This window comes from Barbus barbus (genome assembly GCF_936440315.1).
Source record: "Barbus barbus genome assembly, chromosome: 12".
Taxonomy (NCBI): Eukaryota; Metazoa; Chordata; class Actinopteri; order Cypriniformes; family Cyprinidae; genus Barbus; species Barbus barbus.
In genome coordinates this window covers 21329976-21349218 of record NC_136740.1, presented here as the reverse complement: position 1 = coordinate 21349218, position 19243 = coordinate 21329976, and the positions used below count along the sequence as shown (strand labels likewise).

Sequence of the window (19243 nt, the reverse complement as noted above, 5' to 3'; positions counted from 1 at the left end):
CCTCCGTTTCGGGTGGGATGAGCTTGTGGAAATGATGACCGTGGATAAAATAGTAATGAGGGGCTATTGATTATCCCGATATGTTCAAGACCCTGAATCGTCCCAGTACTGTCAATTATTTTTTTTTTCAGCGAACTGACCTGAGATAATAATAATAATAATAATAATGTCGTATAAATTCATATTTATTTTGTTACATTGTTATTTTGTTGTTTTTGTTTCAGTTTTGAAAATGAAATGAACTGCTGTCATGACGAAATAATAACGACTAAATGACTGAATAGCTGTTTTGACTTCTTTTACCCAGGCTTAATCCCTTTTGTTTTAGATTAAATTATGATTGTAATCCCAGGCTAATGAATTACTTGTGCTGAACAATATAATGCATAATGTCTAAATAAATCATAGTGTTGCATTTTATAGGCATAAAATTATAAATAAAATCCTTAATATGGAGAAAGCAAATTCCTTACACTCAACTTTATTGTTGCTAATCACTTGCTCTAAAATTCACACCTATATGACAATGTGAGGAGACCTTTCTTTTGTCATTCTTTCTTTTGTCACACACTGTAGGCTTCCTTCAATATTTATACTTCCTTGTCTCGATTGATTAGTTCTGGCAACCGTTCTACATGTTTTAGTGCTAGTTCTGTGTGATCATTAATATTTTATTTGCTGTAGACTTTCGACTCACAGGTATGAAGTGTAGTTTGTCAGTGCTCAAGGTCAGACTCATGCTCTGTCATTTAAAGTCTGTGATGGATGTGTATAGATCCTTTCATATTTTAAATTGGATAAATTAACAGCGAGTTGCATAGAAATGCAAAGAAAACATATTAAATTGTTAGTGTGCCACATGCCATGCTTTATATATCTGTAACTGTTTTGTGTCAGCTGCATGCTCCTTTTACCCACAGTGTCTGGCTTCTGCAGTTTTATGCTTAAGTACTCCAGTGCACATCTCTCTCACACTTCCAGACAGTTTGAGTGTTTGGCATGTTCCAGTGTGGACCGATCAGGATGTATCAGATGCAGAGGAGGAGGGCCGATTTGGATAGAATGGGGCCATACAGTGAGTGTGACTTCATGTTGTGGCAGTACCGTTCTTATGACAGCTTGCATGGGATTCCCCTTTGGTCAAAGAATCGATGTGATACACTGAGCCTGGAGTGACACATCATACTCCCTGCCTTTATCCTAAGTTGTTTTCCTGTCTGTTCCTTCCTCATCATCTGTCTCAACACAGTCATAATGTGCCCTGCGTCTACACCTGTTGATGCTGTGGATTATGTGCACAAACAATGGAGAAACAAAACCCGCAAAACAATGTGATGCTCAGAGCTTTATTGTGGACAAGCAATGCAAGACGCAAGCTGATCTTTGGTTTGTAAGGCACGCGCATCTGAAGGCATGATTGGTGAGCAGAAAACACCACTACTCTTCTTCAGCAGCAGCTCCAGAGATGGAATATGATTTCTCCTGTGTGTTGCTCTCCAGCATGTCGTCCTCAGTTTTAACAGTTCTGTGGGAAAAAGCATGCAGAATCTAAGTAGCCTGGAATGAAACTCTAAAACTGAACACTTTTTATTTTATAAAGAAACAATATGTAAAGAGAGAGATGGGAATGGGATTGGAATTTGACTTAAGGTCAGAACTGAAGTTCCTGCACAAACACCAGAACGAACACATGCAAACCACTAAGTCACGGCTCTGACAGAAAGCTTGAATTTAATGCTACCTGATGAGCACAGTCTTTCTCTCCGTCATCTCCACAGCCTGCTCTTGAGTGTAGTCTACAGTGGCGCCTGGGCCGCCAACCCCACCGCTGATGCCATTAACAAGACCTCCTCCAATGCCTTCGCCATTACCACCCCCAAGGCCTTTGGAAGGACCACTGCCAATCCCTCCTCCAAGACCTCTGGCAAGCCCACTGTCAAGACCTCCTCCAAGACCTATGGCTGAACCAACACCAGGACCTCCGGCCACTCTATCAGCAACTCCTGCAACACCTGCGGCTCCAACACTGTGAATACTCATGCTGCCGCTCATGAGGGACATGGTCTGCATGCTCTGCATCACAGAAGCAATACGAGAGTCTTCACCTTCAATGAGCTTCCTGTGAACAAAAATTTAGAAGGAAGGATTGAAGAAAATTGCAGAAATTTAGCTTTATTATACAACATTAACTTGATCAGCAAGCATGGTCCAAAAAGAGCAACAATAGAATGGTACAGACAAATATAAAAAAAATAGAAGAAAACAGAAAAAGCATTTCTTGTCAGAGATAAATATCTCTGATACATGCAATATTAAAGGCTCAGAAAAGTCAAAAGATCACGATGATTACATCTTGAAGGTATACAGAAAAACAGCACAAAAATAAATAAATAAATAAATAACAATGAAAGTTACAAAATATAGGTTTCCATAGGTTTCTGAAATAGACATGACTTGTCATTAAATTCTGGTATGTTTTAACCTGAAAGCTACAAGTGGTTTTGGAGTAGGTGGTATGTGTTTGGATTTAAAGAGTTTTTCAAGTATCTAAATCTACCTGTATGTGGTAATTTCAATCTCCAAGGCCATCTTCACATTGAGCAGATCTTGGTATTCACGCAGGAGCATTGCTATCCTTTGTTTGGAGGATTTCAGCTCAAGCTGCAAGGCTTCAATTCTTGCCTGACAAAAAAAAAAAAAAAACAGAAGTCTTAAGAGGTGCTAAGGTCATATCATGCTTATGCTCAGATTTCTTTCTTTGATTTTACTTTGTATGTAGGCCAAGACATGATTATATGTGACTCGGTTTCTCACCTGGAGTTCTTCCAGTTCTTTTCTGTACTTTTCTTGAGTCTCACGGATCTGTGCTTCCAAAGCCTCATTTTTGGTTTTCAAAGAGTCCAGATCACGCTCCTTATTTTGAATCTAAAAATAAGCAGAATATTTAAAACAAGAGGAAACATGAATGAATGTTATACTGTAGTCATTTAGAATTTTATTTTACTATTGTTACGTTTCCCAATTTAAGCATGTGTGCAGAATGATCATTAATATTTACGTCCTTCTTCGCAGTTACAATTTCCTCTCGCACGCTTCGCATCTTGTCTACATGTTTTGACGTTTTGTTGTTGAGATCATCAAATTTGGTTTTGTACCAAGAGTCCATTTCCTGCAGAAAAATGGGTTTATTAACAGGAAGTCCAGGGGATGTTGTAACATTTTGTTACAAAGTGTTTTTTGGGGGGTTTTTTCAAACAAACTTAATTCCCCCAAAAATGTAAATAATAAAATAAACCAATACCACCCCTTTCATTTTAAACGTTTAAAATGGTCAACATATAGCAACATTTTTTAACTGAAATATTTTGTAACTGATGCATTATTTGTTACACAAAAATCTTCACCTGTAAATTTTTGGCGGAAATGTCGTCATACTGGTGTTGGATCTGCTTGATGGCGCTCGAGAGGTCGGGGAGGCTGTAGACGTCTGCTACTGAGGCGTGGGCCGCATATATCTGTTTCATCAGCTCTTCGATTTCCTGAAAATGTGCGGTTTTGAAAAATGTAATAATTTAGCTTTTTGTATTTATCAAGGGCAATATAGCCATTTTGCGTTTTAATTACCTGTTTGTGTACTCTTCGAAGGAATTCTAGTTCCACCTCCAGGTTTTCTAGCTGCTTCTCCAAAGCAATGCGCGCGGCGGTGGCGGCGTCCACATCCTGAGGCGATAAAAGATGTTCACCTCATTCCCTTTTTTTTTTTTTTTTGCTTATAAAACTAAATGTTATAAGACAATTTTATGGTAATCATACCGGACGGAAGGCTTCAATATCAAGCTCGGCTTTCTTCTTCATCTCCAAGGCCTCTTCATATTTCACCTTCATCATCTCCAGCTGACCCGCCATAGCATCCTTTGCAGCGATAGCAAGGTCCTTTAAAAGTAAATATAAGGATTAGCTTATAATACATAGACTATGTCTAGCCTAAGTCTGATACTATTTTCCCCTCAATAGGAATCATCACCTATTCCTTATCTAAGACAACATTATTCTACTCAAAAAATTGCCAAGTGTAAATGAATTTAATTTAATTCATTTACATGGCTGCATGTTAATTTACTAGGTGTACATTTTATTGTAGACTTTAAACTATTATTTAATGCTTAAGATTTGTCGAAAGATCCATTCGAATGACTATAGCTACCCGCTGTACTCTCATCTGGTCCGCCAGCCTCTTCAGCTCCTGGAGTTGCTCCTCGTACAGCAGGCGGAGGCCGGTGGGCTTCAAGTATCGATTCTTTAGGGCCTCGATTTCCGTCTCCAGCAACTTGTTTTGCTGCTCTAGCGAACGGACCTTTGTTGCGATAGGAGAATAAGGCAACACTGTACACGTGTTATGTGCTCTGACTGTGTGTCCACAGAAGTGCGAATAATGCGCTTTATCTCGCGAGCCAGCAGCGGCATTTCCACACTGCCAGTGCCCGAGAAGAAATCAAGCGTGGCCAAATCAGACAAATCCTGTCAAAGATGGCTCTAAAATGAGGCTTGTTTCCAAGAGCATTAACAGCACTGTTAAATGATATTGCATTTTTGTTATTTTGTAATCAGTTACATTTATTATAGTAGGCTGTGTTATTCATAATGTAGCCTATATGGCACTATAACATTGTGATACGCATCCAGTGTTTTAATGCTCCAAGGGCATACTAATTTTGTGTGAGTGCACTTGCCTTCTCGATGTATGCTGCCAGTCGATCGTTGAGCAGAATCATCTCTTGTCTCTCAATGGTTCGTGTGTTCAGGAATTCACGGTTTTCTGCAGAAGCCTGGTCGAGATCGACCCCTGGACCCCCTCCGCTAAGACAGATGGCTCCCATTCCGACACTGCAATTGATTCAAAATTATCACAACGTGTATTCCAACAGGTAAAATGAGATGTGAAGTGAATGAAAAGTAACGTGTGGTTGACATGGGAAAGATGCATTTGATTGTCACTTTGGTTTTTATTAGGTCACAGTTGAGCTCGTGAGTTTCCGGCTGCGTGTGATTTTTATCGGATCAGTAAATACAATTAAAAAGAAACTATGTTCTAACAAAGAAATTATTTGCCACCAAACAACATATGCCTAATTATATTTGGCAGTCGAAAAATCTCTCTTAGGCAAATGCTGATAGATAGATAGATAGATAGATAGATAGATAGATAGATAGATAGATAGATAGATAGATAGATAGATAGATAATTTATTTATATATAACTTGTATGTAAATTTTGTATTATACTTTTAGATTTTTTACAGTATCATTAATTTTATATTATATCATTATAATTTTACATATTAACATATTTGTATTCAAATAAATATTTATTTCTAAGATTAAATATATGGATAAATATATTCAAATATCTTTAAATACTTCCTTAGTATGCACACACACATATACATACATTTATTTATATATATATATATATATATATATATATATATATATATATGTGTGTGTGTGTGTGTGTGTGTGTGTTTGAGAGAGTGTGTGTGTGTATAAATATATATATATGTGTATATATTTGTACGTTGTAATGTTCTCATTTTTCTTTTATTAAAAGCTTACTTTGAGCATCTCCAGAATAAATGCCAGAAACAATTAATTACTTTAAAAAAAAACATTTTCTGTAGGTTTAACAAAATGCATTTAGTTTAATGCACGTGATGTTCTGCATTGTTCCTTTATTTATCTGTGCCGCAGGATGGGCATTGCTTACCCAGTCATGAAGGGTTGACTGCGTGAGTATGAGATGGTCCTCCGGCCCACTGCCATGCTGCTGCTGACAGCGCTGGCTTTACGGGTGTAGCTGGCTGAACGGCACCTCCCGACATCCCGTCTGACGGGAGAAGGGCTGCTGACCCTCACCTGGTAAGAGGAGGTGCTGGTGTCCTCGAAACAGCGGCGATAGGATGAGATCCTTTCTGGGCTGCGACTCATCCTGGGTCAGTGGCTAAACTTTAAGGCCTTGCTGTGTTGATGTCGTCCTTGCGCAAGTTCTGCTTGCAAATCCAGACTCCCAGAGATCCAGGCGTTTTATACTCCACTATAAACATGAGTCAACGCTATGGGAATGTTGAGCCTCTGCACCATCAAAAATTGGGCGTCACTCAAACATCTGTCAGGGTCTTGAGAGGTGTTGAATGAGGGGGTAAATTATGAGACAAGGCTCCATTAGTCTGGAGGTGCAGTCGTGATGTGATGTGGTTTGATTTGTAGGGATTTTAATTACACATGCTTCTAGACAGGGCAAGGAGTAATGTCACAAGGTCAATCTGAGCAGAGGGAGATGACACTAATGTGGTCACTATTTACATGGCAGAATGTGCAAAAATGAGAAATGCGAGAGGAATTAACAAGAGTGTTTTTCTATGGCCTGTCTGAGATTCACGCGTGAGGTGACTAAGTGGGAATCACAAAGTCCTTGGAGTCTCTTTAATCAGGATCTAAAAAATATTTTTTTCTTAAAAAGTCAGTTTCAGCTGAAATATTGTCTAATCTTTATTCATTACAGTACTTTTTTTTTTTTTTTTTAAATGCTGACCGAATGTGGTTTATGAGATTCTTTCCGACTATCTAAGATTTGCCTGGCATGTGGGAGGAAGGCTGGGTCTGCAATCTCTCTGAGATGTGAACAGTGGCTAAATGAGCTCAAACACTCAGGCGTTATTTTACTCCTGCTATCTCATTCAATTACAGTACATTAGTCACTCATCCTTATAGCAGTGCTCATGCAGAAAAAAAAACTATGACAGCATTGGTAAAGACAAAAGACTAGCCTCTTTATTGGCACTTATAATTAAAACAATTTTCTAAATTTCAGATTCATCAGTAAGAAACAGCTTTGTCACATCCACATTAATGACAATGGTACACTGACAATGCTTTGTTTTTTTTGTGAGAGTGTAAGACATTCTTCTATGATTATATAATGGCAGTGCCATGTACAGCTCTTGTTATCATTAGTCACAGATTACACTGAATCATGCATAAGCAAATAAACATTAACAACACCTTTAAATATTAAAATGTCATTTATTCCTGTGATGAGAAAGTTGTCCTGCTTAAATTCTTTGTTAAAAACAGTAATTCATTCATGGTTCTTTGATGAATAGAAAGTTTAACAGAACAGACGTTATCTGAAATAGAATATTCTTTGCTGAATAAAAGTATTATTTTCTTTTTTTTAAATATGCACATAAAGTTTTGTAGTTCACTAGATTACAAGGATATGTACATCTAATTTTTCCATTTTGTGATGAAAACCCAAGTATTTTTTTCCTGTGCAAAACTAGAGCCACTCCATTTAATGTTGATTTTCATATTTGTAGCACAAATGATGAAGAATGAGTTACACCCTGCATTTTAATATTCATTTCAAATTTACATTTAAGTATTTAGCAGATATTTTTTATCCAACAAGACAAATGTGAGAACACAATTTATTTTTATTTCAAGTTTTATTTTTCAAGTATACAAAAACATAACTCAATAGTTACTTTTAAACAGTGCTGTTGAATTCATAAATCACTGAATAACATTTATATATATGTTTTCCTGATATTTGGATTGCCTGCTCAAAATACTTAGGTTTAACTACTAGGCAAATAGCCAAGAGCCCTTTGACCAGAAGTTGTAACATAGACACTGTAGGCCACTGCACTTCCCATTCAAACTGACTACATCAATGTGCACTACTCACATCATCTTTCAGGCTTAAAATATAATCACACCATTCCTTTATTGAAATGATTCAGTCTTACTAGCACATTTTGACTCGGTGTCAATGGTATAATTCAGACTGCAGTACAAGTCAATCAAACTTCTATCACAGTGGTAACATGACTACAGTGTGACAATCAGTCTTTGGTTTTTATTAATTGATGTTCTGCCCATTCTTGCCATCCACCTGGATAGTGCTGGACCCTACAAGAAGAGAGAGACAACTTAGACAACTAAAGCAAACAGAACTTCAGTATACAGCACTATAGCATATTGATCTTAAACTGGTTTAAATGTGCAATTTCTTTTATTCAGAAAAAAAAACAAAACATTTTATGCATTTCATAAAATCACTTATCCTAGAATTATCCTTTTATTTCACATATTAGCATGGTTTTATTGTTTGTTTTTAAAATTGAGCATAGTCTGGCCTAATGCATGAATGGTATAATGCATACATACTTATGAGAATAACAGTGAAAAAACATTAAAACAGAGGTCCCCAAACCAGGGAAAAGGATATCAATCAGGGATATCAAAATATATTTATTTATTAAATGCATAAATATAATTTATTTATTATAAATAATAATTTATTTCTCATTTAGTGTTTTTGTTCCACCATTTTTTTCACATTGAGATAAGTGAATTGCATTTCAAAACTTTATATTTTAATAAAATATAGTTGGAAAAATGCAACATTTAATTTTGGCCTATGGCCTGCAATCAGTTTTGATTTTTGGCCCATCATAGTAAAAAGTTTGGGCAGCCCTGCATTAAAATATAGCATTCATCCCTTATTGTATAATAAGAATAACTGCTCACTTGGTGTATCCTAAAGACACTGCAGTTTCCAGGGCTTTTTTGCTTCTTACACCAGCTAGACAGGTGAACACTATATTTTGGGATTGTGATGGCATGACTCCTCCATATTTCTCCTTGAATTCATCCTGCGTGAGCTGGAGAGCTCCGTTCACCTGTCCCACTGCAGATGAGAGAGCGTATAGTATTATAATTTATATAACATGTCTTTAAATAAACAGTATACAGATTAGGCCATGCACTAACTTACATGGCACGTTAATTGACCCCGGTATGTTCCCGTATTCCCTGAGTTCCCACGGCTCACGGACGTCTATAACCACACTGGAGTCGGACAGCAGCAGTTTCTTCAGCTGCTCGTAGGACACATCTATTGAAGGCTGGCTTGAAGAACTGAAATTTCGTAATGAAGCTCCATCATAACGAATAACACGGATGTCTGGAAGACATATAGACACGTTTGACCAACAGAGGCCGTTCTTTTGCTACACGTATAATTGTCACGTATTCTTTTGCTACACGTATAAATGTGATATTTACATTAAAAAAGAAACATACCACCTTTAGAATAATTTATACAAGTACTTCGCAGAGCCAGAAATGACATATGTATAGGCCTATAAATATATATAAATCGGTAGAGATAAAAGATTCACCGTGAGTTTTAAAACTATCGATGTCAAGCACGGTGTATTACATTTAACTGTTAAATATCAATGCAATATTTCAACACTCACGCTGTAAGCAACGCGAATGTGTCCAGCATGAATTAGTTGCCAGTTGTCTCGTAACAGGAATGACACTTCTGCTCGCTAAAACGCGGACAATACTCCTCGTCAGCCGTGAATAGACATTTAACGCCATGCTAGGATTTATGGTAATGAAAATTGCACGATGACGGTGCTCCTTATTTCTTGTTTTGTATTTAAATATTGACGAAAACACGGTTCAAGTGATTGTAAGGTATGTAGCTGGATTGCAGCTCCTGCACGCATGCGCACAACTACGTGTTACCAGTGACGCTGGCTCCTCGTCTTTTGACTCCCAAAATCGTATGCAAAATGTTTTTTTCTTTTCTTCTATCTAGCTTATCTTATTTCTAAACATTAACGTTTTTAATTTGCTTGCATGTGTTCTGACGTCATTGATACATGTTTACACATTTTGTATCGGCTAGTAAGTTATATGCTATTGTCATCTCCGTACTATACAAGCATAAACAACTTTTTTGTTTGTTTTAATTAATTTTTTTTCTTTATTTATTACTACCTCTTTGCCTATTTTTTGTATATATGTTTAACAAAATGCTATACTATGTTTTGATTTGTGAAATTATTGTCATGTTATAATTTGACTGGAAATGAAAAAAATGTAGACCCACACGTGCTATATGTGCTTCCAATGTTAAACTAATCTTAGTAGAGAAAATGGACATGCAGGAATTAAATTTGTAATTAGTGATGCTTGCTTAGGATAGCATTTGAAATTATAGAATGTACCTTAATTTTAATTTCTATATGAATAATACATTATAATATTACCGTACTTTAATTAAAAATGCAAGTCGGTATGCAGATCGCAAATATGCATATTAACATATTAACAAAAAATACGAAGACAAGTGAAATGTGCAAATAAATACAATATATGCAAAGTGTGTAACTGATTAAATTGTGCAAACAGTCAAACAAAAATAGAGTATCATAAAACAAGCAAGAGTTACGTTTTCTATATTATATTTAACAAAAACATTGCCCTTTTGCGCTTACATTTATACAAAACACCACAGCACTATTAAACTGAACGGCTCATTTGTAACTGCAGTAGATATACAAACGAGTTTGGCCATACAAGTATCCGTAGTGCGTCGTTGAGGATGCGACCACGTGACACATGTGATACTTGTGCTTTCTGTTCTTCTCCAAATGCCACCAAATACGCGAACAAACTCTGTTAATCAGAATATAAACTGCGTCTCGGGATTACTCGATTCCTGGTTGTCGAAGTGTTAGATCCAACACCAAAACTACAGGCAGAAATTCTTCCGTATTTATAAACTTGGAAGCATATGCAAGTTATCAGCTTCGCTCTTCCACCCGGCCACTTGACAACTGACGTTCACTTGGTAGTGAGCCTGGAGAGGAGGGGACCATAAACAGGGTGAGCTGGGTTTATTACTGTAAGCCAAAGACCATTCGATGTTTATAGCTTCTCTTTTGGAGCAACATTGTGCTATAAACAGATCTGACTTGCTAAAGAAGCAAAGGCCTTTAACCAATGCTTGTATCAGTTACCTGGGCAAGTCTCAGGTGTCGTGCTCTTGTTTGCTTTGCTACAGAGGCTGTTCTAATTAATGGTTGTACTGGAGACTTCCTTGTCAAAATTGCATTCAAATGCTGTCCTCTTTTGTACAGTATGCATGTGGTTTAAATAGGACTGGTACTGACTGTAATGTCTCACTGAGATAGTTGAGATGGAAAGTGTCAAAAGATTATATTATGTGTAATATAATCGTGTTGTATGATAATATTCAGAGTTTTAGGATTCAGAAACACAATGTTAACTGTGCTGTGGGCTCTCATACTTAGTGAGTGACTTTTTTCCTAGATACAAATGAGGCTGAAAGACCCCTTCTCTTTAAAAACCGCAGACATGACAAAGCGGTCTAACAAGCCAAAGAAGCCTCGTGATGAAGAATCGTCTGACGAGGTTTGTGGTAAGGAAAGGTTTCAATGTCATTTCTCATGCCAGTACATTATTCTTGGGATGCTTGGTACTCGTATCAAAAATCATAGAGAGGCATGCAAGGTATTTATTAGACATTAAGGATCTATCATGCATGAAGTTCATTCTGATTCAGATTGGGGGTTTACCAATGCTTGCATAGAGCTGTAAACTACAGTAAAGATGCATATTTTTGTGTCATCCAGGGCTGACATGCCAGCATGTGAGCAGGGCTGTGGACCTCAGCTCAGTGAAGAAGGCAGTGACAGGCAGCCTGTGGTCGGTGTGCTCCGACTGCCTTAAAGAGAGGAACAGTTATGAGGGAGAACCAGCAGGAGCACATGACATCCTTGTGTGCCTCAAGTGTGGGTTCCAGGTGAGATCATCTCATTCTGCAGCAGTAATATATTGTGCTATAATGTAGGCAGTTTTGTCAGTGTACAGTGACAGGTTAAGTCACATATTTGCATTTCACAAAGGTTGGAAACTTGACTGCCATAATAGACAATTTATTGTAAGATATTTACACACACAGCAAGGATAACTGACAAGTCAGATTTTTAAGGAATTTTAGAGGCTCTAAGCCACACTGTGTTAACGATATTGCTCAAACGTTTGGGGGTTGGTGGTAATAAAAAAAAAGAAGTTTTTAAAAGAAGTCTCTTATGTTCACCAAGTCTGCATTCATTTGATTGAAAAATACAGTAAAATCAGTGAAATTGTAAAATATTATTACAATTTAAATGAACTGTTTTCTATTTTAATATATTTTAAAATGTAATTCATACCTGTGATGGCAAAGCTGAATTTTCAGCGACCATTAGTCCAGTAAGTTTAGCGCTTTAATAGAAACAGATACAGATAGAGATACAGGTTTTTCAGGATGTGTACTGGCTGAAAGTAATTATGAATTTATGGAAATAATATTTTTTTTATATATATTTTACTGACCCCAAACATTTGAACATTGTTGTAAAAAGCGTTGGTAAAAAACGTAGGCTGGTCTAACACACAGCTGTGGTGGGTACTGCAAGTTTAAAAAACAAACAGTGAAGTTTTATTCGGCCTATGCTTAAAAGATCATATTATTCTCTGCCCCCTGTTCATGCAGCATTTTCTAAAAGTAATGTGAGTGTCCCTATCGTTTCCATTGCCCTTTTACCCACTGTTTTTGTATGGCGCATTTAAGCCGTGACCGCACATTTGGGAATATGAAAGTGGTTTGTTTGGCCTTGATTTGACAGTGTAAAATAAGTTATGTTTGCAATCACTCGATTTTGATTGAACAGGAAGAATTGTACTAAAACTTGTCCAAAACTTTTTTCCCGTCGAGAGTAATATATGATAACCTCGCTATTGTGTTTCTAACTTTCAGGGTTGTAACCAGGCAGAAACTCAGCATTCCACAAAACACCAGCAAGCTCATCACTCTGACTCTCACTGTATCACCATTAGCCTCAGTACATGGAAAGCCTGGTAGGAAACATCAACTGGTGATACTGTACTAATCATGATTATTTATCCTTATGCATTTGTAGAAAGATCAACATATATGCAAAAGTTCGGGGTCAGAGCAAGGTTGCATAAAATTGATCAAAAATGACAATAAAGAAATTTACATTGTTACATTTCTTTTTTTTTAAATGCTGTAAATGCTGAACTTTCTATTCATCAAAGATCACGGTTTCAACAAAAATATGAAATTATTGATATTAATAAAATAAAAAAAAGGTTTCTTTAGCACAAATCAGCATATTCAAATTATTTCTAAAGACTGGAAAAACAGCACATTCACAGAAATAAATTACATTTTAAAATCTATTAAAATAGAAAACAGTCATTTTAAATGTTACTGTATTTTTGATCAAATGAATGTGCCTTGATAAATGCTTTAGAAAGAATAAGAGAGATTGTTTTCAAAAACATAAAAATAAAATTATGGACCCCAAACTTTTGAAAGGTACTAGTGTATGCTCTTTTAGTGTATGTGAAAGACATGACAGGCATAATAGATGTAAAAAAAAAATATATATATATATTGATGTTTGTTTTGTTCTCCTTTAACAGGTGTTTTGAATGTAAGGAAGAGCTCTCCACTCACTGCAATAAGAAAGCTCTGGCTCAGACTCTGGATTTCCTGCAGAAGCACTCAGTAAAGGCCACCTCAGGTAGTTATTCCACATGAAAACAAGCAGAAGTGTGACTTTCTTTAATCCTAGAACAACACCTCTTTTTTCATCTGCGTGTAGTAGTGACAGTCGTTTATGCTATTGTGGAGATTCTTCTGACTCCTCTTTAAAGATTAAAACATGAAAATCCCCTTGTTTTCCAGTGCTGTGGGGAGCTCAAATAAGAGCTGATTTCTCTTAAATGGCGCTTTTAGAAGCTCCTCGTTGTTTCTCTGTACACAGCAATGCCTTGTTGGCACATCTGCTGATCATTGACCTTTGTCCTGGGATCACTGGTTTTTAGTTTGCCAGATACAATGAGGGACATATGTTTCATCACAGTCTTTAGGCAGCCTGAAAGCACTGTGATATTTCACAGGCAAAAAATGTGCTGTTTTCTTACATTTACATTTATGCATTTGGCAGACGCTTTTATCCAAAGCGACTTACATTGCATTCAAGTTACAATTTTTACATTTTATCAGTTCTTCAATATCCTCTTCTGCATTCACTTAAATCAAGTTTCATTTGTAGCACTTTTCATAATATATGAGGCATTTTAAACTTGAAATAGTTAACCTTGGATCATTCAAACTACTTGGCAAATAAAATCCTAGGTTATTTTTTTTCTCACTTTTGACTTTTCACACCACTCATACTTTATTTAAAATCAGACTTTTCACACAATACGTTTCTAAACAGCATTAGCAACCATAATTGAATACATTCTGTTTGCAACTGATTTAAATAACGTCTTGTCTCGCGCTTTCATATCAGTGAGAAAAATCTTGATGCCATAAATCCTCCTCGGGTTACAGCATGCTGTGCTTCAGTTACTGTTTGAAGCTCGTTATTGTAATTATTGTAAGAAAGACATAAAACTGTCGTTTTAGCATTGATTTGTGCCTTATATGTGATGTATTAAAATTTGTGATACTGGAATCACAAGCTGTTGGCTCAGTCTTTAGTGTGTTACCCAGGTGTATCTGGCTGACTGCTTTCTGCCATAACAGCAGCTCCCTGGCTCCACCTAGAGCTCCAGCACCAATGCTGCCTTGGATGCAGGATGAAGTTACTCTGTTACACATTTAGAATGAGAAGTATTTATGAGAAGTATGTTATTTCTCCACTTACTAGTCTTGTCATGTCTTGGAAAAGTTGTTTCCAAGATCATCAGATCCATGATCAACTGCTCCTTTGTATGATTTTTTTTTTTTAAATTGATGAATCTGTCTTGTGGGACATATTTCACTCCAAAATCAGAAGAAATAATTAGAAAGGAGGAAATTGGTCAATACGATTTTTTTTTTAAGGAATCAATACTTTTATTCAACAAAGACACATTAAATTGATCAAAAGTGGCGGGAAAGACATTTGTAAGTTTACAGAAGATTTCTGTTTCAAATGAATGCTGTTCTTGAACTTTTTGTTCATCAAAGAATCCTGGAAAAAAATCTTGGTTTCCACAAAAATATTAAGCAGCCACAACATTAATAATAGGTGATGTTTCTTGAGCACCAAATCAGCATGTTTGATTAATCATGTGATACTGAAGACTGGAGTATCAGCTGCTAAAAATTCTAATTTGTCATCACAGAAATAAATTCCATATATTAAAATAGTTATTTTACAATGCAATAATATTTCACATATTTTGAACAGTTTAGACATTTTTGTCCTGTTGTTGTTGTTACATTTTTCATTTTGTTTTGTGTAATTTGAGTGAGTTCTGACCTGGACATATTGTTGCAAATGTTATGAGATTCATCTAAATCATTAAAGCCTGGCTGAAATAAGAATCAACATAAGAGTATGATCATGTATGATCATCATCTTAATTACTTTGTTACAGCTGTCTGTCATTGTTTTAGAGTTTCACCTATAAGCGTAAAAGTGAGCTTGTATTCTCTGGTATGCAAACTTGGACACCTTCTCCATCTGACTTTGACAGTAAATGCCGAAGCACAGTGTCTGTTACAATTCTCATTTCCTTTTTCAGTGATCAGCAAAGGCTAGTTTATAAAATTTCACATAGCTGTGAAATATGCTACCACCTTGTCCTCGCATGATACTTAACAGTCATTGAATCCGTTTCTGTCCCTGTCCGTGCCCTGATGCTCTGGTGCAGCAAAGTTGAGCTCATTTAAACCCAGCCTAACTGGTCGACCGCCACTCCAGGGGCAGCCAGGTTCTTGCTGGAGAAGCTGCGCTCCAATTCCGTTACTGCCGCACGGCTGCGCTCATTAATGGCATTAGGCGCTTGAGTGGTGCTCCCCGGTCGGATTCCCTGAAGAACAACTGCAGCTGTGTGGCGATCGGATCCTGAGCTCTGCTCCTCCCCCTACTCTGACTCATCTCCCATGATTCCTCGTCTCTCACTGTGAGCTTCAGGGAGAGGGTCTCGTTTTCTTCAGGAGGAGCAGCTTGTTTCCAGCGTTCATCTTCAGCTGACAGATATTGTGAGAAGGACTTTTTGCTTGTGAAATATTTTCTCAATCATCTTTGCAGGATAGCCTTGAACATATTCAAACATCTTTGTGTTTGCCAGATGATAATTGTATATAATATCTGTCCGATCAAGCCCGATAGACTCTCCGAGCCAATAAACTCAAAGACAGAAAAGGGAAAAACCATTGTGACGTTCTTCTGGTGAAGACTAGAAGGTAGCTGGTGGTGGTCTGTGGTATTTGGCCAGAGTTGGGCCACCTCCTGCCCACATCCTTCTTACCTAGCTCTTTAAATTACCTGTTGCCATTCTTCCATGCTCGCTGTTCCTGGCGAGCCAAATAAATGAGGGAGAAATGGGCGGCCATTGTGGCTGCAAAATGGACTGGCGCTGGTATAGAGGAGCTGGTGAAATTGCATTTCTGCAATATTTGAAGGCCAGGTTTTTTTTAGGCCCAGCCTGTTGTTGTTCGCTTTTTCTCATAGACCCGTGGCACAAAAGAGCCCCAGCAAGAATTTTCCAGAATCTATAATAGTTTTCCACAACAACAGCAGGGAGAAGAAAGAAAATCTATTAACTGCGCTCTCTCACCAAAAAGGCCTTCAGCTCAAGTACCAGAGTCTTAGTAGAAAGAGACTTGACCTCAGAGAGCCAGGCTTGTGCTTGAAACACAGCTGGGAAAGCTTTGTTTGAGGAAATTAAAATGTTTTTGCTTCAATAGGCATCAGAGGCTGGCACGTGCAGCAGTTGAATATTCATTTTCTCTTATTGATTTTCAGTCTCATTTCATATTTCATGAGGCGAGGGTTCAAAGTTTACATGCTTTACATTTACACAATGAAATACTTTACATTTCTTGTTTTTATTCTTTTTCTAAACACAGTTGTTTGGATTTTTGCATAATAATACAGAGTAAGTGGATAATATTAAGATTAGCATAGAATTGTACCTTGTACTCGGGGTCTCTTTTGTAATTCATTGTGGTTCCTAAACCAGTCTAAAACAGGTAAGCACTTAACGAAGTAACATTTCGAAGTAGGGATGCACCTATACATTTTTTTTTTTTTATCTGTCAAATGTAATTGTGCATGTTTGTTGTCCGTATTTTTAAATTTAGATTCCTTTTTCTTTGATTTAATGCATAAGTAAGGTAACTTCACATGTTGCATTTAAACATTTTCACATTTAAAAATATTAATTTGTAATTTTATTTTCAAATTATTTTTCTATTTTAATTGTAATTTTAATATATAACATTAAAAAAATAATTATCCACCAGAATTTTAATACCAGTGCATTTCAAGTCTACTAAAAGCCTCCTAAATTATTTTTCCTTACTGGTTCACATTTTTTTTTAATATAATGTTGATTGTATTCATTGGAACTCATTAACCTTTTTTTGATGTGCACTTTTATGGTTTTTAAACCTTGTTTTACATTTAATCTGCCAATGTTGAGGGTTTTACGGCTTAGTCTTGTTGATTACTTAGGATGGTTAGCCTCGGGTGGAAGAACGCTCTTCTATTTAGGTCAATCCAGGGCCAACGTGAACAGCACCTTTATATATGTGTGTGTGTGTGTGTGTGTCGTGTATGCATGTGTGTGCATGAAGAATCAAGATGTTGGATACCCTTGGCCTCAGATGGCAATGAAGCACGGTTTTCATGCCCCATGGCCACAGCAAATTAACAAATGAATAAGACATTTGGTGTTGCTCGGCCTTCCTCATGACTGCTTGCCGTCTTCAGCCTGAGGAGAGCTGTCCTTCACTTTATGAGAAAAAAACGGGAAGGTTTTGCATGGTGTACATGTTCAGTGCATTCACTTCTATAAGTCTGTGCTTGACTCTTCTTGGCAAGTTTTCCACTGCAACGCTTCAAACACCTGTTAGTTTTGTGACACTTGTTTCAATGCTTTTCCTTAAGCACCAATGAATAGTAGTGCTACTTTTATGACCTTTGGAGTTACGTATACAAAACAGGTTATAAATAATTACTTCTGTTAGTATGGTCTTGCCTAGGTTGTCTATACAGTTATTTACCCACCCTCATGTCGTTTCAAGCTTGTATTACTTTCTTTCTTGCACTAAACAAAAAAATATTGATGTTTAGCAGAATGTCCAAGCTGCTTGGATGATATAAAGAGGCTTGTTTTTTTTGTTTTAATTTATCTGTTATGACTTATTGGATGTTTAAACTGGTCATGTTTACTTTCCCTATTTTTACATTGAGATTACCTAATTTCTGTCATCTAACACTCACATAAAGTTAATCTTTAAACCACTAATAATATTCAATATAATCTTCAGGAAATCTCTGAATGAATGTCTATTTATCATTCTTTTCAAAAATAATATTGTGGTGCCTAAATTCCCTTGTAGCATTTAGCAATGATTGAGTTTAGTTTTAGTGTTTTGTTTTCATTTATTTAGACAGAATAGTACAGAATATTAGATGGGCAAGAATGCGCTGTTGTTATTGTTAACTAAAACTACAACTATTAAAAATGTTGTTTGTTATAATAATTTTTTGTATAATTTAAAATAACTGAAATAAAATAAAATGGAAATATTAGATGAAAAAATTCAACATAAACAAACAATTGAAATATTGTCGTATTTACATTTAAGTATTAAAATGAATAAAACTAAAACCGAAATAAAGCTAAATAGAAATGTAAAAATGGCAACAACAAAAAAACACACAGCAATTACTAAAACTTAAACTGAAATTAAAAAGTAAACCGTAATAATAAAACTAACTAATTTGAAATATTAATAAATACTTAAATAGTGTTTGGAAAGTTACTATTGGGGCCTCCTTACTTTTTAAAAATGTATGCAATGCATGTGAATGGTGACATGGCCCAACTGTGGTCACTGTTTGCTTTTATTGTATGGAGAAGAGCAGCTTAGACATTCTGCTAAATAACTTTTTTGTGTTTCACACGATAAATTCTTGCTGGTTTAGGGTGAGGGTGGGTAAAAATGTTGGTTTTTACAGTGCTTATGAAAGATCTTTTTAACACCGTTAACAGGAGACCACATCCCATTCACTTTGGCACTTGTGCGTATTGTAGAGAGCTGGGTGGATTGCTGATCGTTTAGGCTGCCCTGGGGACATGCTCTACAGTGTCACTCCTGCCCATATTCAGTGGCTGAGCAAGGAGAGCCAGGTGGTGGTGCCGAGTGCAGGACAGTCAAGCGTGGCCGTGGTGCATGCTGACATTTGCCTTTGCTAACTGCTGCAGGGAGAGGAAAAATCTGTTTTTCCATATGCTTGTTCAGGGCACTACACCCCCCCCCCCCCCCCACCCC

General features: G+C 36.7%; 4 protein-coding genes across 4 annotated transcripts in view; 1 reads left to right on the top strand and 3 right to left on the bottom strand.

The window, feature by feature from the left end:
• Positions 1–1331: 1331 nt before the first annotated feature.
• LOC306877875 (desmin-like) lies at positions 1332–4872 on the bottom strand. Its single transcript, XM_079429888.1, has 9 exons — positions 4205–4872; positions 3814–3933; positions 3625–3720; positions 3405–3539; positions 3059–3169; positions 2815–2925; positions 2558–2682; positions 1742–2119; positions 1332–1525 (listed from the first exon to the last, which is right to left on the bottom strand). The coding sequence occupies exons 1-9, from the start codon at positions 4217–4219 to the stop codon at positions 1438–1440; spliced, it is 1179 nt and encodes a 392-aa protein (XP_079286014.1). The 5' UTR covers positions 4220–4872; the 3' UTR covers positions 1332–1437.
• LOC306878561 (desmin-like) lies at positions 4707–5985 on the bottom strand (the record flags this gene model as incomplete). The annotated part of the gene is made up of 2 exons (XM_079430990.1): positions 4707–4884; positions 5765–5985. The coding sequence occupies 2 exons, from the start codon at positions 5983–5985 to the stop codon at positions 4707–4709; spliced, it is 399 nt and encodes a 132-aa protein (XP_079287116.1).
• Positions 5986–7233: 1248 nt separating this feature from the next.
• Positions 7234–9596, bottom strand: LOC306878262 (thiosulfate sulfurtransferase/rhodanese-like domain-containing protein 3). Its single transcript, XM_079430497.1, has 4 exons — positions 9327–9596; positions 8840–9028; positions 8593–8752; positions 7234–7971 (listed from the first exon to the last, which is right to left on the bottom strand). The coding sequence occupies exons 1-4, from the start codon at positions 9451–9453 to the stop codon at positions 7905–7907; spliced, it is 543 nt and encodes a 180-aa protein (XP_079286623.1). The 5' UTR covers positions 9454–9596; the 3' UTR covers positions 7234–7904.
• Positions 9597–10448: 852 nt separating this feature from the next.
• Positions 10449–19243, top strand: part of LOC306878261 (ubiquitin carboxyl-terminal hydrolase 45) — a 35622-nt gene continuing 26827 nt past the window's right edge. Inside the window, exons 1-5 of the mRNA XM_079430496.1 lie at positions 10449–10749; positions 11197–11305; positions 11520–11689; positions 12689–12789; positions 13381–13481. Coding sequence (XP_079286622.1) covers positions 11203–11305; positions 11520–11689; positions 12689–12789; positions 13381–13481 — 475 coding nt within the window. The 5' untranslated portion in view covers positions 10449–10749; positions 11197–11202. The remainder of the gene's footprint in view (positions 10750–11196; positions 11306–11519; positions 11690–12688; positions 12790–13380; positions 13482–19243) is intronic.